At 41.1% G+C, this 26383-nt stretch overlaps 1 protein-coding gene across 1 annotated transcript in view; it reads left to right on the top strand.

Annotated features, from left to right (window-relative positions):
• The window catches only part of Utp20 (UTP20 small subunit processome component), a 113016-nt gene that overhangs the window by 18396 nt on the left and 68237 nt on the right, over nucleotides 1–26383 (top strand). Inside the window, exons 8-22 of the mRNA XM_008832626.3 lie at nucleotides 410–565; nucleotides 1094–1240; nucleotides 1451–1585; nucleotides 2495–2572; nucleotides 4635–4813; nucleotides 9345–9500; nucleotides 9630–9718; nucleotides 11734–11839; nucleotides 13399–13549; nucleotides 14622–14684; nucleotides 16582–16740; nucleotides 20235–20311; nucleotides 22963–23042; nucleotides 23256–23499; nucleotides 25578–25763. Of these exons, the coding sequence (XP_008830848.1) occupies nucleotides 410–565; nucleotides 1094–1240; nucleotides 1451–1585; nucleotides 2495–2572; nucleotides 4635–4813; nucleotides 9345–9500; nucleotides 9630–9718; nucleotides 11734–11839; nucleotides 13399–13549; nucleotides 14622–14684; nucleotides 16582–16740; nucleotides 20235–20311; nucleotides 22963–23042; nucleotides 23256–23499; nucleotides 25578–25763 (2006 nt within the window). The remainder of the gene's footprint in view (nucleotides 1–409; nucleotides 566–1093; nucleotides 1241–1450; nucleotides 1586–2494; nucleotides 2573–4634; nucleotides 4814–9344; nucleotides 9501–9629; nucleotides 9719–11733; nucleotides 11840–13398; nucleotides 13550–14621; nucleotides 14685–16581; nucleotides 16741–20234; nucleotides 20312–22962; nucleotides 23043–23255; nucleotides 23500–25577; nucleotides 25764–26383) is intronic.

Here is a 26383-nt window from a genome sequence, read left to right as displayed (position 1 = left end):
GGGGGCGGTGGTCATAGGACTAATAGCATGCTTCTTAATGCAGACTTTGGTTACTTTTACTTAAGAAATAACCTTGGTCTTCTTGATCCTGGATACTTTGAAGCTGTAATGTCAGTCGACTGATGGTCAAGAGTAGATTGGGAGAGGTATGATATAATTCCCTGTCCTAAGGCCAAGCAATGGGGTACTTACCCCTATTCCCAGTACTCAAGAGGTTGAGGCAAAAGATTATGGATTTAAGGCCAACTTGGGCTATGCGGTTAGCAATCAGTGCTGCTATATCTTTCATTATTCCACACAAAAAATTTAAGTTTGCTAATAAAATCAGACTGGTAAATCACAGCTTAATAGTTTTTCTTTTTAAATCGAGGTTTAAATACTGATTTCTTCTTCTCTTGCATTCACATAGGCAATGAAGCTAATTTTGCAAAAGCTAGGACCAGTTACTGAAACAGAAACTCAACTACCATGGATTTTAGTTGGAGAAACACTTAAAAACATGGCCAAATCCACCGTAGTCTACATCTACAAAGAACATTTTGGTATATTTTTTGAGTGTTTGCAAGTAAGTTCTAATTTTTAAGGACTGATATGTAACAGGGAGTCTACATACTCTTATTGCTCTGAGCTTAGCGAATCACTGTTGAGATTGTGTTTCTTCATCATTTCTTTATCGTCCTTCTTTCACACCCTGTACTCTTTAATTGATGTGATGTCTTGCGATGCAGTGGAGCATAATGGCTAGGAGAGGCTCTGGAACCAAACCTCGTATTTGTATCTCGAGCCTACCACTTACTGTTAGTATCTTGGAGTACTTATTTAGAGTCTCTGTTACTCAGTATTTTCACATGATAAAATGGGGTCATGATGTTACCTATTTCAAGGTTACTGTGAAGATACTGAACAGAGAACTCAGAACAGAGCACTCAGTAAATATTAGCTCTTGTGTCTTGTGATTTCTGGGATATGTGTCTTTTTCTTCCAAAGAAAAGGAATGTGAGAAATTGAGCTGTACAGACTATTTCCATTATTGGATGAACAGATGAGTTTGATATTTTGTAGTTATTTTCTTTGTTAAAATTTTGATTTGAAGGAATCACTCCTGGATCTGCATAACAAAGTGACAGAATCAAACTGCTATGAGAGTTCTGAACAGATTAGGCAGTTGCTAGAAACATATCTGATACTTGTGAAACATGGAAATGGAGCAAAGGTAACCAAGGCTGCTGATGTTTGTAAGGTGAGTTCCCAAATGTGATGTGGTTAAGAGCGTGTTAAAAGCTGGGGCTGAAAAAATAACAATTAAAAAAAACAAAAATAAAAACAAAACAAAGCTGGGGCCTGGAGTATAGCTCCCTGGCACTGAGGGGTCAGGCGTGGGGTGAATAGATTACAAAGTATGCCTTGATTTTTCTTTCTTTCTTTCTTTTTTTTTTTTTTATTGTTATAGGTTTTGTCTGAAGCTTTACAAACAGCCCATCTCTCCACATCTTGTCGGGGGACCCTCTTGGATGTCATTTCTTCTTTGATCCTAGCTGAAAATGTTTCCTTGCCAGAGACCCTCATCAAAGAAACTATAGAAAAAGTAATTACTTCAACGAACAATACTTGTGTACTTAATAATATATATACATTATGCCTTCTGGGAGAACGAAATAACCGAGGCTCTGCCCCCAAGGATTTTATCTGGTTAGGGAGATGGGAGCTGCACGCTTTATTGGAAATAAGCAAAATAAATCATGGTAAAAGCCAAATTTTGCAGCAAACATTAGTGAATACGAAATGTGTATAGCTTACTGTGTGTTGGGTAAACTTTAAGATGCCAACAGTTTTGTTTTCTTTTTTAATTTTTGAGGGGCAAGTGGGCCTGGGAGTAATTATGGTGATAATTGCTTAGAGACATATATTGAATTTTAGCCATTAATTCTACCAGGGATCCGGGAACAGAGAAAGTTTTTCAGAGGGCATATATTTGATGTTGTCTTTGAAGGTTCCTCAGAAATCTGCCAGTGGGGAAGGGCTTAAAAACACTGGACGAGGGAGCAGCAAAGATACGTGTTCATGAATATGTGTAGTTCGGGCAGGTGGGCACTCGAGAAAGTATGATATGAGAGCAGCCGACCTCTCTTGGCTTTAGAAAGTTGGGCTTCTATCAGGCAAGTAGGGAAGGCCCTGGAAGAATTCTAAGCAGGAGTGTGAGCTGATATTTCACTTTAGTGGGTTTGGAAAAATAGATGGAAAGGGACTGAAAATAAAAGGATATGTTCGTATAAGAACACGCTGCTTTCCCTTGTATAATTCTCATGGCCGGGTAACAGCCAGCAGTCCCTAGGATGTTTTGTAATCATGGAGACTGTAGTCTGCGCCCAGGTTCCTTCAGAGCAGGCTATGCCTTTGGTCAGAATACTGGTTGGCATGTGCCTGCCATATACATACTGTGGCTGCATTTGGGGGAAGTTGGGAAACTACTTTATACTTCTAATATGTTTTACAGGTTTTTGAGAGCCATTTTGAGAGACGTTTAATTTTTGATTTTTCTGAAGTCATGTTTTCTATGAAGCAGTTTGAGCAGGTAGGTAAAACATAAGTTTGGAGTACCTTTTTAAATATCCCATGATAGCCAGGCGTGGTGGTGCATGCCTTTAGTCCCACCCCTTGGGAGGCAGAGGCAGGTGGATCTCTGAGTTCAAGGCAAGCCTGGTCTACATAGCTCCAGGCCAGCTGGGGCTATAAGGAGACCCTGTCTCAAAAAGACCAAAAAAAAAAAAAATCCCAAAAAAAATATTAAAATTTGAAATCCTGTGTCGCCTTTTTTTTTGGGAGCAAAAAAAATAATAATTGCTTGTTTCTGGGTTTAGATAGAGTCACAGCCATAATCTAACAGGATGGAAACAAAATAGAGTGCAGATTTACCTCGTTCTCGTTTTTGTTAATTTTATATGCATGGATGTTCTGGGAGCTTAAAAAGATAAAAGTGGCTGGGTGTGGTGACACATATCTTTAATCCCAGCACTTGAGAGGCAGAGAGAGGCGGAGGCCAGCCTGGTTTACATAGTGAGTTCCAGGACAGCTGGGGCTATAAGGAGACCCTGTCTCAAAAAGACCAAAAAAAAAAAAAATCCCATATAAAATATTCAAATTTGAAATCCTGTGTCGGCTTGCTTTTTGAGAGCAACAAAATTAATACTTGCTGGTTTAGTCAATGTAATTTTATTTTAAAGAAATGGTATTCAGTTCTAGGTTACAGGTGAAACTGTGCTGAATCATGTAGCATGATATCCATCCAGCATGGACTATAATCCCATCTCATGTCTGTAATCTCAGCACTTGGGAGGTTGAGGCAGGAGGATTAGGGGTTCATGGCCAACCTTGCCTACTTAACAGAGTTTAAGGCCACCTGTCTCAGTAAGCCCCAAAACACACAAACAAACCTTAGCTGAATGTCCTGGTGTGCACCTGTAATCCTAAAACTTGGGAGGTGAAGACAGAAGCATCATTAGTTTAAAACTGAGAAATGAAACAAAACGAAAATCTCACTGGGATTCGAGTAATACATAGTGTGCATGTGTGTGTGTTGGTTTAAACCAGTCAGGCAAGGCCACAAGACAATCATTTGTTCTCCCATATTACCAGCAGCAACCACAACTAAAATTTTTAGTTTTTTTTTCCTGATATTATACTTTCATTGTTGTTTGAGACAGGCTCTCATTATGTAGCCCTGGTGGCCTAGAACTCTATGTAGACCAGGCTGGCCTTGAACTCAACAGAGCGCTCACAGGGATCTGCCTGCCTCCCGAGTTGTTATGTACAGTTTCAGCTCACCTGAATGTACTACTGCCCCTTGATGTGTTTAGTCCTTGTCTGTAGACCTCTTCCCGTAGTGAATTAATTTTCCTTTATACCCTCATATTCCCAGGAGAGCTCTGTCACAGATTTTAGAAAATCCATGTTAACTACTTTTTATAGGCAAGAAACATTTTATGTCTCTTTTCATATGGCTTCTCATTTTCCCTGGGATTAGTAATTTGCCTCCTCCTGTAAAACGCTGATTGTTTTTCTTTAATAACTTGTGAGCAAGTTTATTTTCCAGCATCATCATACTACGTCCCACATGGCAAATTGTTGCACACTTGAGCAGCTCAGCTTGTTTTCTTCTGCTTTTCTTAGAGATTTCTTAGGGTTCCACAGCTCCATTCTGGGTAGCTTGTTCTTGCAGCTCACTGGGATGACCTTTGGCCGCCCCTGTTTCTTGGGCCCTGTATTTCCTTCTCATTCTAGTTTACTTTCTTATTTCAGTATAATATTTTCACAGGCTCCTTAGGAGGGTGAATGGAGGTAAATATGTAAGATTCAGTACATCTGAGAGTGAGAATGTCTTTATTCTTTCCTTACACTACATTGATAACCTAGGAATCATATTCCAGATTGTGTCAGGTGTGTCAGTGCACACCTTTAATACCAGTACTCAGGAGGTGGAGACAGGTGTATCTCGGTGAGTTCCACTCCAGTCAGGACTATATTCTGTCTCAAATGAATAATCATCTCTTTATTTTTTTTGAAACATTACAGTGTCTTTGTTAGGTGTTCTGGAATCTACATTTGTTAATAAGCATGGTTTCCTGTCTTGTCTTCAGCTGTTTCTACCGAGCTTTCTCTTGTACATTGAGAATTGCTTCTCGATTGGTGACTCTGTGGTCAACGAAGAAGCACTGGCCACTTTAGCCAAGCTCATCCTGAACAAAGCAGCTCCTCCCACTGCTGGCTCCATGGCGATTGAAAAGTACCCTCTGGTGTTCTCTCAGCAGACAGTGGGGTGAGTTCTAAATCTGTTCCCTGTGAAAAGGTTACCCATTTCTAATACAGTGCTCTGAGAATACTGCACAAAATGAAGATTTGAATGTATTAACTAAAGATGACTGGGATGCAGTGTTACAGGAAAGAGCAGCCCAGTGGTGGCATCATATACATAGTGTCTGTGGAATGATCTTTGCAAAGTTGAAACAAAAGTTGTACATAAGCAATACATGAAAAACATGGACTGAGACAAAAGCCTGTTAACTTTGTTTAACAGAGAGCTAGGTATGATGTCACCTGTAATCCCACCACTTGGGAGACAAAGGCAGGCAGATATCTGAGTTCCAGGCCAGCGTAGTCTACACAGTGAGTTCCAGGCCAGCCAGAGCTATATAATGAGACCCTGCCTCAAAAAAGAGGGACTGGAAATAGAGGTTAAAGAGCACTGACTATTCCTGCACAGGACCAGGACTTGGTTCCCAGTACCCACATCACGGTGCACACCTTTAATCCCAGTACTTGGGAGGCAGAGGCAGGCCTCAAACTCACAGAGATCCTCCTGCCTCTGCTTCTGAGTGCTGGAATTAAAGGCATGTGCCACCAGACCTACCCCTTTTTTTATTTAAAGGAGAAAATTGGGTTACTTTCTCCCCTCAGTTTATCCTCATGCAAACTTTATGGACTTACTGGGCTATCAGAAAAATGCCACCATTCAGTCTCTCTTTAGAATGTAGTTATTTTGTGTCTCAATCCATTCTAATTGTTTTCAGTGTAGATTAAGCTGAACCTTGTCAGACTAGCAGATTTAGCAGGAGAAATTGTATCCCAACCAAGTATTAGACACAACTTGCATGGTAAAGCGTTCTGCTCTATTTATTCTAGATAGAAAAAAGTCATTTACTCAGATCTGTGATTTGCAAATGTCTTCTCCAAGTCTTTTTTTTCTTTTTTTTTTCTTTTTTTTTTAGGTCTCACTGTGTAGGTCAGGCTGACTTCAGACTCACAGAGATCCACCTGCCTCTTTTTATTGAATACTGGGATTAAAGGTGTCTTTTCTGCCACCACACCTAGCCCTTAATAGTTTTTTGACAAAGTTTTAAATTTTGATGAGGTCTAGCCCCTCAAGTTTTCTTTTTATGAGTAATGCTTATGTGAGATCTAAGAACTACTTAGCCCTAGGTACCAAGGACTTCTTTTAAGTTATATCATTTGATACTTACATTTGCTGCCACATTTCTATCTAACTCATTTTGAGTTGAGTCCAGTTGGAGGTTTAGGTCAACTGACTGTCCACTTGCTTTGGCAACATTTGTTGAAAAATCCATTCTTCCCCATGGAACTAACTTCCTTAAAATTTATTTTTATTTTATGTGTATTGAGTATTTTACTGCATGTGTATATGTGAGCCACATATGTGCCTTGTGCCCAGGGAGGCCAGAGAGAGTATCAGATCCCGTATCAGATCCCTAGAAACTGGAGTTGCAGGCATTTGGGAGCCACCATGTGGTTGCTGGGAACTGAATTCAGGTCCTCTGCAAGAGCAGCAAGTGCTCTTAGCCACTGAACCATCTGTCTAGAACCCTCCTCAACACACTTTTTTCTTTTCCATATGTTTGTGTGTGTGTGTGTGTGTGTTGTTGTTGTGTGTATGTATGTTTGTGTTTGTGTGTTTTATGATAAGATCTCTCTGTAGCCTAAGATGACCTTGAATACATAATCCTCCTGTGTTCTGGAATTACAAGTCTACCCCACCTTTATTCAGTGCAATATGTAACCTTTCAAAGTGGAAAGGGGTTCATTTGCCAAGCATTGTAGCATGTGCTTATAATTCCATCATTCAGGAGGCTTAGGGAAGAGGATCACAAGTTCGACGGCATCATATGATGCATAGGAAGTTTGAGGGCAGCCTGGGCTGTGTAGCAGCAACCTGCATTAAAAACAAACAGATACACTCAGCTTACTGTGTTTCAGATAGCGAAGTGATTATGTTTCCAGAAATTGTAGAATAAGGAATCAGTTCCCTTGTCATTTCTGTGCGTGCATGCATGTGCGCGCACTGTAGCATGCCTAAGGTCAGAGGACAGTTTGCAGGTTCTCTCCTCCTACCGTGTGAATTCTGAGGATCATCAGGTTTGGTGGCAAAGTGGTAAGTAAAGCACCTTTACCATCTCACTGGCCCTATTCTTTTGTTTTTAAAACTTGATTTTGTGTCTGTTGGAGTTGTTAGAACTGGTTGCTGCTCTGAGGTTTGCTTTGAGACACTAGGAGTGAATGACTTTCTTGAGTTTGTGCTAAGCTTTTGATTGCATTCACTGGGGTAAAAGATATTGTCTCCATACTTACATAGGGATGTGTGAGATTCTGGGGGAACCTACCTCCTTAATACCAGCTTCCTACTTTGAAAGTAGCTTGTTGGCTGGGCGTGGTGGCACATGCCTTTAATCCCAGCACTAGGGAGCAGAGGCAGGCGGATCTCTGAGTTCAAGGCCAGCCTGGTCTACATAGCGAGTTCCAGGTCAGCTGGGGCTACAGGGAGACCCTGTCTCAAAAAAAAAAAAAAAAAAAAAAGTAGCTTATTTGTCAAAATGTATCTGAACAGAGCCTTGTTTGTCTGTTTTTTGACTGAGCTTTGTTTCTTGATCAAAGGGTGATGAGTAACTGCTGTTCCCTTGTGCCTTCTATCTTGAGTTCATGACCTGTACCAGTCTCCAGCAGGCATGTTCCCTGCAGGTGGCGAGAACTCTGGGTTCTGGATCATGGGGTGAAATTGCTTTGCCAAGGTCACACCTCACACTCATACTTCTTTAATCCTCCTGAGAAAGATACACGGTAAAACAAATAAATTTAGAGCTGTTAGCCCAAGCCAAGTGCTACAACTTCCATGTCTCTTTTCTCTCAGAAAACATCCCTCTGCTGCCCTCCTCAGAGATACCCTATATGTGAATGGTCACCTTTGTTTAAAATCTTCCTGTGAAGATGTTTAAATAGTTTGAGCTGTGTACAGTAACATGACATGAATCTGTATGTGTAGACACACACACACGCACGCACGCACGCACGCAGAAGTATAATCCCAGCAAGGAGGTAGAGATGGTAGTGTTGTAAATTTTAGACCAGCCTAGGCCGCATTTCGAGTTTGAGGTAAGACCCTGTCTTTTATAAGAAAAAGAAAATTTTAGTAACATTCCATCTACCCATCTCATAGTTTTGTTGTGAGAGTAGGAAGAGATAATTGATGTGAAAATGCCCATTAGAAGTAAGCTCGTTCTGTCATTTGACACATTTTTAAGTCTCAGTTATTCAGATGGTGGAGTACAGCGGTGCATAGAAGAAAGTTTTCTCTTTAGGAGATAATTTTCTTGTGCAGAGGGACACAAATGAGTAAGGAGAGAGGAAGGAAGGGATGTCTCCCAGTCTTTTCTGGAGTGGGGGACTTTGTGCGGAATGCAGTGATGGGAAGGAGTCAGCTTGCAAAGATCTGACTACAGGCTGAGGGAGGGGTTAGCTGTAGGACATTAGCAAGGCAGCTAATTACTCCTTTTTAACATCAGTGCAGTATTTTGTAGGATTTTTATAGATTGACAAATCATGTTTAGTGCCCGAAAGACTATATATCAAATGTGATGACTTTAAGGAACTGGCTGTTAAAGTAACTTGATTGTCTGTCGTAATTTCCAAACATTTGGTGTCCTGATAAGTATGACACAAAAGAGAATATAGCTTTTCATTGATTTTTTTTTTTTTTTTTTTTTTTTTAACAAAAAGGGGCATAGGAGTAGAGTCCCCACAGTTTACTATGTTGTGTAAGCTACCTAAACTTGCCATGGGGGATAGATTGTAAGGCTTATTACTTATTGTGTCTCTGACTTGCAATAGTAAGGGCTAGTTAGAACTATATAGAGTAACAGGTGCCCGGAACCAAATGCTGAGCCAGAAGACATCATAGAGAGCTTGAGTCACATTAAAGTGGGGGAGAAAATCACTTATAAATCACCACTTGAGTCATGTTTGCCAAGTCTACCATGGCAACTTCCTGACATTTTTTCATTTGGGAAGTAGTAAAATTCACGTAGAAAGGACACTGTTTGAGGTGGTTCATGCCCATAATACTAGCATTCAGAAGGCAGAAGCAGGAGGAGCCACAGGTTCTAGGCCAGCCTCTTCTGTATACTGCGTTCTAGGCCAGCCAGGGCACATAGCAATGTCCTATTTCAAGCAAATAAATAGGAAGTGGGGAGTGGGGGAAGGAAGTCAGTTCATTCCAGTTCTTAAAGATAGACTCAGCAGCTTGAAATTGGGCAATATTGCTTACAGCTGGGAAAGGCTTGTTTAAGTCACAAAGCAAGATAGATAGAAATGGAAGGAAGTCAGACACATGGAGTTGAAGAGCCTCTCACTGCAAATCATTGAATGTCCCCCGTCTGTTTCTATCTAACCACCAGCAGCAGCTCCTCCCCTCAAGTGCTGGACAGTGGGACGACCCAGGAGCCTTCCAGCCATGCTGTTGGAACATCTGTTTTAAATGCTACTTCATTGTCCTCGTCCTTCAGGTCCTACTTAAAGCAGAGGAAGACCAACTCCAAGAGAAGAAAGGATGCGTTTCCAGTGTTGGACCATCTGTTGTCTATAATTCAGTTACCCCCCAATAGAGATTCTACTTACCTTTCACATTCCTGGGCAGCCCTTGTGGTATTACCTCATATCAGGTAAGGAAATAAACTTTAGTTTTAGTATTAAGAAGTACTTAGCATTCTGACTAAAATGTTTGCCATTCTGTGATTAAACCATTGAACAGCAAGATGAGTGTTTGCCTTTTTTTCCCACTCCTTGAACAGACCTCTTGAGAAAGAAAAGGTGGTACCACTAGTGACCTGCTTCATAGAGTCGCTCCTCATGACTGTTGACAAAGGGAGCTTTGGAAAAGGTCAGTCACAGTCACCACATGTTCTTGTTTCAGTCTTTCCTGGTCTACCCAAAGAAGACGTAAACACATGTAATGCCAGAGAATGCATTCTGATGTAACTCCCTGTGTGATAAGTGTGGGCAGAATAGAGAATAAGATGGGCGTGTTGTCACTTGTACCCCATAGAGCACGTCAAAGTAGCTTGAACATAAGGAAAGTCAGGTATCTAGAGGCTGTCACGTCCTGGAACACCATTTGTTTTGAGTCCTGACTGACTGTTGTGCCTTCCCTAACCCTGAGATATGGCTTCTGCTCTGAGCCACCTCATTTGCTCACCCTGAGGAAGACCTAATGCCTTTGCATGTGTGTTCCCTCTGTCTAAGGACCACTCTAAGTTTGTCCTTCAATGCTCTTTTGCTTATCCTTCAAAAGTCAGTTCAGGCCTTCTTCTTTTTTTTTTTTAATATTTAATTTAATTTTATTTTTATTTTATATGTATGAGTATATTGCCTGCATGTATATGAGTGCATCCATGTTGTGCAATGCCACGGAGGTCAGAGAGGGCTTTGGATTCCCCTGGAACTGGAGTTAAGGATGGTTCATAGCCACCATGTGGGTGCTGGGAATCGAACCTGAGTCCTCTGCAAGAGCAGTCATTGCTCTTAACTGCTGAGCCATCTCTCCAGCCCCAGTTCAGGCATTCTTGCTCTTCGAGGCCAAAATAGATTGCCCTGCCCCAAGCCCCACTACCTGCTGTCCATCTCCCTCAAAGCCTAAGGGCAGCAATTTAAGAGCAGGTATTTTATTTTTCCTACCACAGTATTTTCTCCTAACCTATACACATAGTGGTTTAATCATTTGCAGAAGTATTAATGTGCATTAGACATTAAGCAAACATCAAAATAAAGTAGACTTCTGTATCTCAAGTACTCAGTGGCCATGTCTGTTAGTTTGCATTCTTTTGCTGTGATAAAACACTGACCAGGAGTTGGTAGTCTCCTTTCACCATAGGCCGCAGGGATTGAATGTAAGTCATCAGGCTTATGAAGCCAAGTCATCTTACCCAGAGCCGTCTGGATGACCCAATTTTAAGGTTGAAGACCACATCTTATTTTTTCGACATATTCTTTAAAATTTTTTTCTCAGCTCTAGAAATGTAGAAGAAAAAACAAGACTTTCTTAGCTTATAGGCCGTATAAAAATGGGCTGCCAGTTGGATACAGTGTGAAATGTTTATAATCCTAACACTCAGGAGACTGAGGCAGGATGGCCCAACAGTTAAGGCCAGCATGAACTAAATAACAAGACCCTGTCTGAAAAACAAACAGAAAACGGGCTGCCCTACAGATCTGACTTCTGGGCCACTGTGTGCTGGTCCTAAGGCTAAACATTAAATCACTGTTTAATATTAATCGAACATTTGTTGCAGAAAAGCTGTTGAATATGTGGCTTACTATTAGCATGAGTTTTATATAAAGCTAATTTAGCTTTTGAATGCTTGGGATCCAAAAATGTTTCCGATTTCTGAGTTTCTTAGATTTTGAAACATGCCTATATTTCACTGGTTTAATATCCCGAATCAAAAGTTCTAAAATCTAAATAGCTTCAGAATCCGAAACCATGTGAGCTCACGTCATGGGAGTGCACAGAAATTTTGTATTGGGAATGCCTGACCTGTTCTTATTGCTTGTCTTAGTTAATGGCACATGAACTTGTATTCTCTTCTTCTGAATATGTGTTATATTTGATGTATAACTTTTTTTTTTTTTTAAGACAGGGTCTTCCTGTAGCCCCAGCTGGCCTGGAACTCACTATGTAGACCAGGCTTGGCTCAAACTCACAAAGATCCACCTGCCGCTGCCTCCCAAGTTCTGGGATTAAAGGCATGAGCCACCATGCCTGGCTTGACATGTAATTCTTTTAAAACTGATTATTTTAATGAACTTTCTATGAGTGATAGATTTGGGGTACATGGGATGTTTCTCAGTTATGACAGAGACATAAATAATGTGCTGTTCCTTCTTTTCTGCCCTTAGGAAACTTATTTGTCCTCTGTCAAGCTGTAAATACTCTACTAAGTTTGGAAGAGTCTTCTGAACTCCTTCATTTGGTTCCTGTGGAACGTATCAAGAATTTAGTATTGTAAGTAAATGCCTTCCATTTGGCCTAGTAATGAACAAAATATAAAAAGCTCTGTTTTTGTGAAGTCTTGCTTATAGTAGAACTGTAATCTGTCATTCCTCAGTTATAGTCACTTAGTACAATTTATGTCTGTTTGGATCCTCCAACTAAAAGAAAACCTTTTGGACAGACTAAGTACATATTCATCGTTGCAAAGGGATATTTTATTATTAGCATAAATTTAGGGTTATAAAGAGCTATAGTGCCAGCTCAATTGACTGATTCATTCATTTTTGTGGTGCTAAGAATCGAACCCAAGGCTTTGCACGTGTTAGTCAGTGGTTTGCCTCTGCTGATCTCTAATGACCAACTCGTGTTCCTCCCTCTTTCATAGTCTGCTCCACTGTGGTGTGATCTGCATTTCAGAAAACTTCCTAGTCTTTTTGCTATATAACGAAACAGTCCAGTTTGGTTTTCTGTTTCTCATGTTTATTTTGGCCAGCTTCTGATTCTGGAAGAAGCATAGATCCATCATTGAGGGCTGTCCCTGGTTTCTGGTGGGTTGAGGCTAAGCGGTGTACAGTGCATAAGCAGCCCTGGTAAAGGGTTCCTACCCAGAATGCTAATGTTGTTGGGCAGCCCTGATCTTGTGGTCACCCCCTTCACTGGGAATAAAGTCTAAAATCTTTATATGTTCCTGTGGATTCTGATCTAATCCCTAGTGACTTCTGATATCATCAGCCACACTTCTTTGTTCACTTGGCCCCAGCACTGGTTTCTGATGTTCCTGTGGACAAGCATGCTTCAAGCTGGCTCTTGACCTAACTCTTCCTCTACCTAGAATGCTTTCCTTTTAGACTCCCTGAAGCTCACTTTTCTGTCATCCAGCTCTGCTTTCCATAATTAACCGGCATCAAATACGTTCCAGACTCCCCCTGGTCGCCTGCTCTCCACCCTCTCCTTGCCTGCCTCTTCCCTGAAGCCTCCTTCCCCTGATTGCTTTTCTCCACAGCACTTGCACTGTCCTACTTAATAGTTATTCGTTTTACTCATTGGTTCCTTCTAGGATGTAAGTTCTGGGAAAATAAGAACTTTATCTTTAATGTACTGTTCTCTCCACCATGTCTAGAAAAGCCACTGGCATACATTAGGCTTTTAGTCCATATCTGTTGAATGAAGATGGCGCATAGAGGGTCAGCAGCATGTCCAGGCGTGTCACGGGGCAGGGTTTGGACCTGGACTACCCCACCCAGAGCCCACTGTGCTGCTCCCCTCATCAGCTCAGTGCCTGACATGCACTTAGCAAATACTGCATGCCCTCCTTATGTGGCTGTCGCTTTGAGCTCTGGATTGGCATGGCAGCATTGGCTATTCTGATCCCACGTCTACTGCCAGCGGGTTATGCCTGAGCACATCGCTCACCTGCTAGGCCTCCTCCTCTATAAAATGTCACTATCTCTATACAACTTGCCTGCTGCCTTTGTATTTCTCTTATCAGCAAGATGCTTTGGTAGCTCAAATAATCATCTCTGCTCTGAACTGTGTGGTGTAGTTTGGGTCTTATAAGTATCTTGTTGCAGAACATTTCCGTCTGAGCCGTCTGTGTTGCTGTTGGCTGATCTCTATTATCAGAGGCTAGCCTTATGTGGCTGCAAAGGACCACTCTCTGAGGAAGCTTTACTGGAATTATTTCCCAAGTTACAGCCAAACATTTCCACTGGCGTCTCTAAGGTAATACTGTTGTGTGATACGCCCTCAGTCTCCCTTTGTTTCCATTTGTACTGCCTGTGGCCACCCAAGCTCCCTTATCGGAAAGTGCTACCGTGGGGGTCTTCCTTTACACCAGTGATTACTAAACACTCAACACTGGCCACACACTGGTTGTAGCAGGGTTAGTTAGGGAGATCAGTAAAATGACATTCTTTTTTAAAATATTATTTTTATTTTATGTGTATGAGCGTTATGCCTGCATGTAGGTAAGTGCACCCATGTCGTGCAATGCCTGCGGGGCACAGAAAAGGCTGTTGGATCCCCTGGAACTGGAGTTAACAGACAGTTAGCTGCCATGTGGGTGCTAGGATTTAAGTCCAGGTCTTCTGCAAGAACAGTTAGTGTTCTTAACCACTGAACCATCTCTCCAGCCCCTAAAATGACAAATTCTAGGGTAACACCTGCGAAGATTATGAATCAGTAGGGTTAGGACAAAAAAAATCTAGTTGAACCAAAGAATAACTTTTAATTTTTTTAAATTATATACTCCTTAAGTATAGTTATTTGAATAAATCTATTACAAAAGCCTTTGATACTGTACATTTTATGGATTAGAAAATGGTGCTTATACTGGTAGGTGAGCAACTTGCTTGTCTCTTACAACTAAAAACTAGTAGAATTCTTATTTAATCATGTCTGCACATGTTCATGTGTTCTTTTAGTATGTTTCTGACCCCCAAAATAAAGATAACATTTCTGAATTTGAAGTGTGTGGAAATACTTGTGTTACTGACGTATATAAGTCACTGTTTTCAGTTGAACTGTAAACTTAGGTCCAGGCATTCATTACTGTCATGGTGAAAACAAATGATGGCATGTTGTACTGCCTTGCCCTCGGTCTGATCTGATCATTAGTCCAGTTATTATTGAATTGGTGTTGGTCATTGTTGGGTTTGAATCAAGGAAGAGGAAAGGCATGTTTTGCTTTAATGATACACTCTTTTTTTCTTAATTTTGTAGAACTTAGATGTCACTATGAGTTTCTTCCTTCACTTACACTGTACAGTTTGAATTTCCCTTTTGCTTTCTCTAGATTCGGCTTTTGACAATAAGGATTCTAAACCATTTTGACATTGGGCTTCCAGTTTTGATGGAGGTAATATAATTGAGTGGATAGTTCTTAAAAACAATTTACAGCCCGGCGTAGTGGTGCACACCTTCAATCCCAGCTCTTGGGAGTGAGAGGCAGGTGGATCTCTGTGAGATTGAGGCCAGCCTGGTCTATATAGTGAGTGCCAGGCCGGTTGGAGCTACAGGGAGACCCTGTCTCAAAAAGTCCGAGAGCGAGAGAGAGAGAGAGAGAGAGAGAGAGAGAGAGAGAGAGAGATGTGTATGTATAATTTATGTACCTTTTAATTTCCAAACTGGTCTTTGCAGGAAACTTGCATACTATATAAATACCTATTACAAAAATGGGTAGTTCTGAATTCCTAGTCCTACCTGCCACCTAGACTGCTACTGAAAAATCTTTCATGAATGTTCTTTGTAATCTTGTGAGTAGACATACATATTTAAACCAGTGTTACCGTGGACATTTTCTGTATCAGTGCCTTTATCATTTCTTTTGAACTTGAGTAGTATCGTAGAGTGCAAAATCTTACCAACTTTCCTGTTAATGGATAGTTCGGTAGGTTTTTACTTAACTTTTTCCAGCGCTGCGGCGAAGCTCCTTAGATGGCTATCTTCTTGTACCAAACTCTTGCCATCATGCAGATTACCAGACATAGAAATGTACAGTGAAACTACACATGCTTTCTTTAGTAGATACTGCTAATCATTTTGCATCCTTTAGAGAATTCCTTTCCTGTTTACTTTATGTGTTCCTGGTGTTTATATGTATTGGAGTGGATGTGTGCACATGTACATGGAGGCCAGAGGTCAGTGTTGGGTGTCTTCTTCTGTGGCTCTCTAACTTAGCTTTTGAGGCAGTGTCTCTCACTGAACCTAGAACTCCTGGTCTCAGCCACACTGGCCAGTCAATGAGCTCCAAGGATGGGCCCGTCTCTACCCATTCCCCACCTGGACCCCCAGTGCTGGATTGTAGGCTCCTGTCTCTACACCCATCCTCTACCTCAGTACCAGTGCTGGGTTATAGGGTCCTGTCTCTGCACCCATCCTCCACCTCAGCACCAGTGCTGGGTTATAGGGTCCTGTCTCTGCACCCATCCTCCACCTCAGCACCAGTGCTGGGTTATAGGGTCCTGTCTCTGCACCCATCCTCCACCTCAGCACCAGTGCTGGGTTATAGGGTCCTGTCTCTATACCCATCCCCCACCTCAGCCCCAGTGCTGGGTTGTAGGCTTCTGTCTCTGTACCCATCCCCTACCAAAGCCCCAGTGCTGGGTTGTAGGCTTCTGTCTCTACACTCATCCCCCACCTCAGCCCCAATGCTGGGTTGTAGGCTTCTGTCTCTGTACCCATCCCCCACCTCAGCCCCAGTGCTGGGTTGTAGGCTTCTGTCTCTACGCATCCCCCACCTAAGCCCTAGTGCCAGGTTATAGGTGCATAGAACCATGCCTGACTGTTTACATGGGTGTTTGGGATCTGAACTCAGGTCCTCATGTTTGCATGGCAGGCACTTTCCTGACTGAGCCATGTCCCCAGCCCCTCCTGTTTATTTCCATCTCTGTGCTAAGCATTAAGCCTAAATTATCAAAAATAAATGGTGTAAGGAAAAATGAATTGTTACCCAAAGAAAGGTATTATTTATTTAAAATATTAACATATTCTAGGTTCTTTCCTTGTTTTAAAGAGCCTTCAAACTAGGCATGGTGGTACAGGCTTTTAATCTCAGCACTAAAGAGGCAGAGGCAGTAACCATAAAATTTAGTGAGTTCGAGACCATGCTGCTCTACCTAGTGAGTTCCACTCCAACCGTGGCTGCATAGTGAAAGCCTGTCTGAAAACAGCAACAACTGAACGTCCTTTAGTCATGCTTCATGTTCTTTTTGGGAAATCACAGTCTAACTTCTGGCTTTTGTCTGGCTGTTTAGGGTGACGGGCTCTTGGAGAGGCAGTCAGCCTTTGCTATATTACGCCAGGCAGAACTTGTCCCAGCAACTGTGAGCGATTACAGAGAAAAGCTTCTTCACTTGAGAAGGCTGAGGCACGACGTGGTGCAGGATGCAGTCCCTCAAGGACCATTGCAGGAGGTAAAATAGAGGTTTTGTTTTTTTTTTTTTTTTTTTTTTTCCTTTTAAAATCATTTCTCCTTAATTTTATGTTTCAAATCTAGGTTGGAAGATTGTACCATGTAGTTATCAACAACAGAAATGTTCTTGTAAAATAAGGCAATGTAGGCTCCTGTCTCTATACCTATCCCCTACCTAACCCCCAGTGCTGTTTGAAATTAAACAGTGTTGTCAGCCCATTAATTAATCAAATGTCCTCTTTGAGTATGTGAAGGTGTGAAGCACTTAATGACCGTCTTAACTTGGGGTATCTCTGGTGTTCTTACCCAGTACACAGCATCTAAGCATTTTTAAACATGCTCTTTCACTTTTAGCAGTTGTCATTAGCGTTAAACTCCAGTGACTTGGTTAATTTTGTAAACCATCAAGTACCTCACCCTCAGAAAGAAAAGCAAACCAGCTTTGCTGACTGAACAGCTCTAAAATTCAGGTTTTGTCCTTTAAAAAACCTTTAAAGCTTAGAGCATAAATGACAGGTGTGGGGTTAAGTTGCAGAAATGGCTGAAATACAAGAACAGCTGATCTGTTGGCCCGTGGCACCATCATACGGCAATTTAGGTAGCATACTCAGGATTACCACCATTAAAGACGGGCTCCATCATTTACTGAGCCTAGAACTGCTCACTCAGTTTCCTTATTTCTGAAATTATAGGAAAAATAGCCTGTAGCCTACTAGTTTGATCTAGGGATTATATGAGATAAATATAAAATCCCAGGACAAAATGTGGCTCTTTCTAAGCACTTTATGGTAGGTGTTATGGTCATTGCAATTAATCTTGCATCAAACATTATTCATTACCTATAGCTGGGTGCTGATGATAAAATTAACAAGAAAAAAACAACTCCCACCTTCAAAAAGACCACAGGGTCAAGGACAAGATGGGAGGATCCCATCTGTTATATGGTATGTTCTTTGATAAGTGCTGAAGAATATGTGAAGAAGGGTTTCTGGAGGGTGAAGTTTAGGTATCTTGAAGGAGGTGAGAATGTCCCATTCCAGAGGAAGGACATCTGCAAAGGAAGCAAGAGCTGAGAGCACGTAGTTTACTTAGGGGACTGCAGATGGGTGGAGTCGAGAGTGTGGATGATGTTGGCTCCATGATCCTTCTGTGCTCTCTCCCATCCTCCTTCAGCCATCCTGTTGTTGATGTATAAAGGTGATTGTTCTAATCATTGATTATCAGTAGATAGCGATCCTGGTCTTCTTTTCTCTCCTTGTAATGAATGCCCTGGATTATATATTCTTTAAGGGATGTAGGCCATGATTTAATCATCTGAGCATAGTGCCCCACTCCACAGTTTTCAGCAGAAATTTATTCATGGAAAAATAAAATATTTTGTTTGATTTTCCTACTACCTTTCTAAGGGCATAATTTATAATTTTCTTTATTAGATTGTTTTAAAATTACCAATTCAGGATACATCATAACAAAATGACTAAAACACAGGAAGGATTTAAAAAAAATTTTTTTTTATTATTTTATGTGTGTGAGCGTATTGCCTACATGTATGTAAATGCACCTATGTCATGCAATGCCCACAGAAGTCCAGATCCTCTGGAACTGGGCTTGAGGATGGTTGTTAGCTGCCATGTGGATGCTGGGAACCGAACTTGGGTCCTCTGCAAGAGCAACCAGTGCTCTTAACTGCTGAGCCATCTCTTGAGCTCCCAGGAAGGATTTTTTTTTTTTTTGGTTCCTAGGCAACCACCTAGAAAGAAAAATATCCATTAAATCCACTGAAAGTAGTCTAAGAAAATGTAATCCTTCCGTATCAAAGTCTACTTCATGTTATAATGGTCTCTATGGCCACCAGTTTTCAAAATTGGCGGTGGCTATGTTCAGAGAAACTGTGTTTAGCCTTCAGAGAATGACCATGAAGTAAGTAGCAATAAAAACAAACAACTTTTTACATTGCCTCTAAAATATACAAGGAAAAATATACTTATCAGAATAAAATAGTTACTGAGCCGGGCGTGGTGGCACACACCTTTAGTCCCAGAGGCAGAGGCAGGTGGATCTCCCGAGCTTGAGGCCAGTCTGGTCTACATAGTGAGTTCCAGGGCAGCTGGGGCTACAAGGAGACCCTGTCTCAAAAAGACCAAAAAAATAAAAAGAAGTTATTAATGTTGATCCTGATATCTACCCTTGTCATTCCAAGAAAGAGCAAGTTGCATGTTACTTTATGGCAGTCTCTTTGAGAAACAGCATTTTAAAATGCAGGTGTGGTTTCTCACTGGGTTTAGGGGCTATGCAAAAGGCCATGGAGCTGGATGTGGTCATTTTACTGAGAGAAAACTGAGACACAGGGAGCCTCAGTAGTTTGCCCAAGGTCATAACAGCATCTAGCTGGTGGAACTAGGGTTCAAATCAATATATTCTGAATTAGTGTTCATGCTTTTAACTACTGTGGTCCACTGCCTCAGTAAATTACTACCCAAATAGTTTCCATTAAAAGTTTAAGCAGTGAGTTCATTTTATACACACAAACTCAATCAGCCTAGAAAAGAACGACTTGCATTTGAATTGTACTTCATAATTTACAACATGATCTTTCATACACAATCCTTTTCCATCTGTAATCTCATTCAATTCTCAACAAGGTGTGGGCAGCATTAGTCCCTTTTGACAAATGAGAAAGAGGGCCCCTTGAACCCCAGTGAGGGAGGACGCCGGGCCAGGTTTAACGCCTTATATTCTTCACCAAGTTTGTTCACTGTTCCAGGACATTGACCCCATGTTTTGTACCAGGGGTTTTCAGTCCATGACCCTTGAAAATCTGCCATGGATCTTTTAGGAACAATGCCACAGGAAGGCATTCCTCTTTCATTCAGTTTTGTTCTTACCTGTTTAAACATCAACATCCTCCTTCATTTCACTTAGAACAGAGACTACAACTAGAAGATACCAGCATTTCATACCCAAGTAAATATAAAAATGCTCTTCTACATGGCACTTCCTGGAACGGGACATGTTGGTAACAAAGAGTATCACTGTAAAAGTTGACTGAGAAAACTTTAGGTCCCCTGAACTGGACTTTTAAAGTATAATTTTAAGAACTCAGACATCTGCTTGTACAGGAGCCTCAGCCGCCATTCACAGAACATGTTCCTGAGTTCGTAGCATCTGCACTTCACTGATGCTCTTCAGATTCTGTCTTATCATGGCAGTGTTTGTTAGGATAAAATTTAATTCTAGTTAGATTTGCACTTTGTGTGTGAACATCTGGAATGAGTTGAGTACTATGTTTGTTGTAGTGATTGTGAGTTGAGATTTTAGGAGATGGAGGTAATTACTATACACTGATTTTGGGGTTAATACCTAAAACCATTTTTTTGTAAATGCAAGATTCTTTCCAAATTCAGGTTGTTCAGGCTGGGATGTGCATTGAGCACTTGTGTTCCACCTTTCTATTGTAGCCTGTTGTGTGTTTACTAAAGTTTCTGGGCATTACAGGTGCCGCTTCGTTATTTGTTAGGCATGCTGTACATCAACTTTAGTGCCCTCTGGGATCCTGTTATTGAACTCATAAGGTAAGCATGGCCTAAGTGGATGATGGCACCAGGGACTATATTCCCTTTAGGTATGATATAAGTGAATGGGTGTCAAACAAGGTGAAGAGAAGAAAACTAAACATTGTCCCTGGTGCTTGTGTTTCAGCAGTTCAGATATTATATGTATGTTTCTATGCACTGAAATAACAAGGGTTTTCTTTTTACTGTATATGATACTTCTATATTATTGAAATCGCTTACAACAAAAAGGTATATTATGATCATTATAGACTTTTATATTTCTGTGTTGAGTCACTGAACCATACTTTACAACTAAGGACTTTTCAAAGCCCTTGCTGTGTAGTATAAAAGTCCCTTTATCTCTAACAAAGGAGTTTAGTGGTCACATGGAAGATGCATATGCTCTGAGGCATAGACGTGCCTTTTTCAGATGTTTGTCTTCAGTGCTTTGCTCTGGCTTTTTGTCAGGCTGGTATATGTCATGTTCCATGCCTGTCCCGATCCTTTTAGTTCCTACTTGACAGACACAAACAAATCCTTTCAAATTCTGAAATAATATGCCTGCCTTTTATAGCCCTTTGGTCACATGGAAGATGCATATGCTCTGAGGCATAGACGTGCCTTTTTCAGATGTTTGTCTTCAGTGCTTTGCTCTGGCTTTTTGTCAGGCTGGTATATGTCATGTTCCATGCCTGTCCCGATCCTTTTAGTTCCTACTTGACAGACACAAACAAATCCTTTCAAATTCTGAAATAATATGCCTGCCTTTTATAGCCCTTTAGAGTAACCAACAAGTATACTGAAAACAAGTGCCTTTTGACTTCTTTTTTTTTTTTTTTTTTTTTTTTTTTTTCTTTAAAAAAAAACCATGGTACAGAGAGAGAGAGAGAGAGAGAGAGAGAGAGAGAGAGAGAGAGAGAGAGAGAGAGAGAGAGAGAGAGAGAGAGAGAGAGAGAGAGAGAGAGAGAGAGAGAGAGAGAGAGAGAGAGAGAGAGAGAGAGAGAGAGAGAGAGAGAGAGAGAGAGAGAGAGAGAGAGAGAGAGAGAGAGAGAGAGAGAGAGAGAGAGAGAGAGAGAGAGAGAGAGAGAGAGAGAGAGAGAGAGAGAGAGAGAGAGAGAGAGAGAGATAGATTAATTCAAGTTTTGTCACAACAAAGGAAATTATTAGCAGAGCTCATCTCAAATAAGTCACAGAGGGGGAGAAACATCTTAACCAGCCATCCAGTCCTGCCTGAAAACCAAAACAAACCAAATTAAACTAAACTAAGCCAAACCAAAACACACTTGTTTTTTCTTTTCTCTTTTTTTCTTTTCTCTCTTTTTTTTTTTTTTTTTTTTTTTTTTTTTTTTTTGGTACCTTCAAAAGACAAGAAGTGACATGTGTAATCAGTGACCCATTATCACAAAGTTTGGCTTTACTGAATGCCTTTAATGGCTTTCCCCAGTGACAGGACTATCTACTGTTGGGCACATCTTTTTGTTTGGAACTTTGTTTTCCATGTATAGTATACAACATACATAATTCTCATATGTAGTATAAAATTGATGTATATATAGTTTCTGTGTTTAATATAAAGTTTATATATTATTAGAAAATTACTAGTAAGCCAGGTGTAGGGATGTACACTTGTAGTCCCAGCATTCAAGAGGCTGAAGCAAGAAGGGTCACAAATTTGAGGGTAGCCTGAGCTACACAGCCAGACCCTGTCTCATGGTGAAGGGGGAAGGAGATGGGGAGGAGGAGCAGTAAGAAGTGGAGGAAGGAAAGGGATGGGGAGAAAGGAAAGAAATAAAATGCAAACTAATGCCAGAAGTAGAAAACTTGAAAATATTCTTGGGACTTCAAACTAAAAAAATCTATGATTCATGTCAGTCCCATCATTAAGTTCTATGAAGTATATTTCAAGTAGCTAATGAAGTGGAGGGAAATACGTTTTTGTGTTTTTTTTAATCTACCTTCAAATGCTGTGAGATTTTTCTCTCTAGGGACCTCCTTTCCTTGATGGAACATATTTCATATACCATTCTCTTTTTCCATTCTGTGCCTTTAAAAATACTCTTTCTAAATAGGTCTTCCTAAATAGGTCTGATAGTCTGTATCCTCACGCTCAGAGGTGGGATCAGCAGAACTGTGAATTTTAGCTACATAGTAAGTTCCAGGCCAGCCTAAGCTCTATCTCAAAAAAACCAAAAAAATATTATATGGGTCTTCCACTTATCTTTTAAAAAATATTCTGTAGTCTTTTATGACTATTAAAAATAGTATAGACTGGTAAGATGACTCGGCAAGTAAAAGTGCTTGTTGTACAAGCATCATGACCCGAGTTCAATTCACAGACATCTCATAGTAGAAGGAAGAACTGAGTCTCAAAGTTATCTAACTTGCAAAAGTTGCCCCGTTGCCTGGACCCAATGTCTGTGTGGCAGTATACTGGTATTTGTGCTCATACACATGTACACTTACACAATCACACAGTAAAACACGTTTTAAAAATTAACTTGTGCAGTGTAGGCAACTTGAAAACTACAGAAAAGTATGAAATTTATTTTAACCTCATTTAGAAGGCTAATCAAATCAACATTTTAGTTATATTCTTGTATGTTTCTGTAATGAGATGTCTCACACAAAAGTCCATGTCATAGCACATATCTTACGATCTTTTCTCTTAGTTCTCATGCCCATGAAATGGAAAATAAGCAATTTTGGAAAGTCTACTATGAGCATCTAGAAAAGGCAGCTACACATGCTGGTATGAGTGGGGATTTTGGGGAGCTGGGGGCGTGGGTGGTTATTAATTTTTACTGTGTAAATATGCATGAAACTGGGAAACACAAGAAGTGTATTATCTGATAAACTTTTGATATGGTTTACTATATTCCATTCAGAAAGAAATGTCCTGTCTTGAGGAAATAGGGCAGTGTTAACATAATATTGGGGTTTAGGTGACATTTTTCTCTTGCAGAGAAAGAACTGCAGAAGGACATAAGAGATGAAGGGCAGTCCATTGGCGATGAAAGTTGGGACCAAACCCAGGAAGGAGACATTGGGGCTCTTTACCAGAAGCAGTTAGCATTGAAAACTGATTGTCGTGAAAGACTGGACCATACCAACTTTCGATTCTTGCTTTGGCGAGCTCTGGCCAAATTTCCAGAAAGAATAGAACCAAGGTCCAGGGAACTCTCCCCACTTTTCTTGAGATTTATCAAGTAAGTGCCTTCTTGTACGCATATGTCCCTGGTAGAGGATGTAGAACAGGGGTGATATTATTAACCTCTCAAACTGGCTGAGTACTTTGTATATCTGTCATGTTTGCAAGCGTTGTCATGTCTGCAAAGCACTGCCTCTGTCAGGTTAAACTGATTAGTTTTGTTCAACATTTAGTTTTATATGAGTTAACATACAAATAGTGCTAATAAAAATAGTTGAGGTTACCAAAGAAGAGGGTCCATGTTGACTTTGATCAGTGCACAAAGGCCTTATTACTTCTTACCTATTGTTCATTGTTTGATTTCTTGCCTGGGAGTGGGAGATATTTTCAGTGACCTAAGCAGAACTAGTTTGAGCTCTCGATAGTTTATGAAACTGAGGGATGTACTCTGAAAGAATAGCAAGATCTTTCTGGAGCCTTGTTTTGTTTTGACTGTATGAAAATCTTGATTGCTGTAAAACTTAACAGTGGTGCAGGACAGAATTAAACAATAAAAGTGTTTTCCAGTAATATTTCATTATGTGAGAAGATGCTGTAGGGTTAGATCAAGCAGGCCATAAACCACAGCCTGCCTGGCTTGTGTGAGGACTAGCAAGGCAGTTTGGGTGGCTACTGCAGTGATCCAAGGAGAAGTAGTTGGAGAACAGAGCAGAAAGCTAACATTGTGGGCAATCAGTAGTTTGGCCTTTACTGTCAGAGAAATGGGAAGCTACTGGGAAGTGTAAGCAGAAGGATGAAATGACTCAGTTTCAAGAACTTCTGGCTACTGTTTTGAAAACAGGCAGTGGAACAGCAGTGGTGAGAGATGGGAGACCTGTCAGGAGGAAGGTGCAAGTGTGGGCAAGAGTCACCAGTGATCTGACCACATTTCTAAGTGGTATAGATAGAGATTTTTTTGAAGGATTTTAATTTGATAAAATATGTTTTAGGAGAATTCCAACCAAATTAGCTTGTGTTGTTTGAGGATTGAGGGTAGAGGGTTGTTGTCAGGAACAGGAAGGAGATTTTAGTCTGAGCACTAGGAGAGGAAAATTACTGTTTACTTACTGAGCTTGGACAGAAGCTGTAGATTTGTGGGGAGTATCAAGAATTCATTTGATGACATGTTAAGTTGAAGGCACTAAATAGATACTCAAGGAGAAATGACAAGTGGGCATGCAGTTTAGAAATTAAGTTCAAGGGAAAGGGGTCGATCTCGAGATGATGAATTGAGAATCATCAGTATATGAATGGTACTGAAAGTCATCTGACATAGAATGAGATCACTGAGGGGTGAATGTGGGAGGGAGAAGGAACCAGCCAAGGAAGTCACGGAGAGTGATAGAAGAGCCAAGACCTGGAAATGGACTTCCAAGTTTTTCCTTTAAGAAACAGCATCACCTTAGTTTAAAGAGAAAGAAAATAGGGTTGGAGAGATGACTCGGTGGTTGAGAGCACTGGCTGTTCATCCAGAGGACCCAGGTTCAGTTCCCAGCACCCACATGGTGGCTAACAACCATCTGTAACTCCAATTCCAGGGGAACCAGTGCCCTTTTCTGTCCTATGAGAGCATTGCATGACACAGGTACACTTACATACATGTAGGCAAAGCCCTCATATATATAAAATTAATATTTAATATAAATTAAAAAAATTTTAAGATAAAATATCTGAAAGAGGGCAGTCAGTTGGATCAGAAAGATGAGGTATTGTCTGGTAAGTCAGTCAGATGAAGAACAAGAATTGGTCATTGACTTCAGAGGTGACCTTACCAGAATGACACATAGATCTTTGGTTAATCTGGCGGGGAGGAAGGCCTGATTCAGTGAGCTCTAGAGAGCTGGAGAAGAACAGCAGAACCAGTGAGTTCTTGTAATCAAGTGGAGCCTGGAGGGAAATATGGGGCTGGTTAGTGATTGACATGTCAATGAGAAACTAAGTAAAAAGGATTGCTGGTGTAGACAAAGCTCCCACGGTCCCTCAGTCTCTTGACCGTGTGGTTCCACACACCATAGGTGACTCCACTAATCCATACTCACACTCACCATGACAAGTGCCCTCCTCACCTGTGTTGCTTCCACCCTCTTCCTTTTACAGCAATGAGTATTACCCAGCAGATCTACAGGTGGCTCCAACCCAGGATCTATGCAAAAAAGGCAGAGGAGCGGTGGCAGAGGACGTGGACGAAGAGCCTGCTGCTGGACAAGGTGAAGAGGTAGAGGAAGAAGCAGCGCCCCAGGATGAAGTACCCCAGAAGAAAAAGACAAGAAGAGCTGCAGCAAAGTGAGTACACCACCCCCGCCTACAGAGCCACACGCAGGGAAGCAGTGCCTCTCCTAGACTCTGTGGGAAATACGCTTGTAAAGATGAACTACTCAGATAGTTATTGACATATGTGAGTTATTGACATTTCTGAGATTTTCTGGCAGTTTTGTCCATCTTTAGAGATTGCTAGTCTGAAATATCCTGATGCCAGGCTATGAGAACTGGCCCCAAGGTTCTGTGTCACCAAAGAAAGAGGGGGACAGACCTTAGAATTGCACATGTATTCACTGGCGATCCCCTGATCTTGGTGCTGCCCAGGACCACACTTCTGTCTTTAAGTCCCTAGTAAATTGCATGCTGCACCTCTTTTCTTGTCTCTTGTCACCTTGGGACTGGCTCTCAGACCCTAGGACAGGATTGTTTTGGAGCGATTACTAATTAGGTCTTCTTTCACCACAGCATTTTAGCATTGGGGAACTTGTGGGGTGACTCCTCTTAGTCCTAGCTCCCTTTAAACACAGAGCTTCACAGTCTATAGTGCCGGAGTTCCTTAGACCTTTCCTGTTCGCTTTCAGGGCAGCGGCGCCATGGTTTTGTGCTAGGGGAGCGCGTAATGGAATATCTTTTCTCATAAATAA

Source organism: Nannospalax galili, unplaced genomic scaffold, assembly GCF_000622305.1.
Source record: "Nannospalax galili isolate Female #2095 unplaced genomic scaffold, S.galili_v1.0 scaffold415, whole genome shotgun sequence".
In the NCBI taxonomy this organism is placed as follows: Eukaryota; Metazoa; Chordata; class Mammalia; order Rodentia; family Spalacidae; genus Nannospalax; species Nannospalax galili.
The sequence above is the reverse complement of the archived record's forward strand: the minus strand, read 5'-3'. Positions and strand labels throughout refer to the sequence as shown.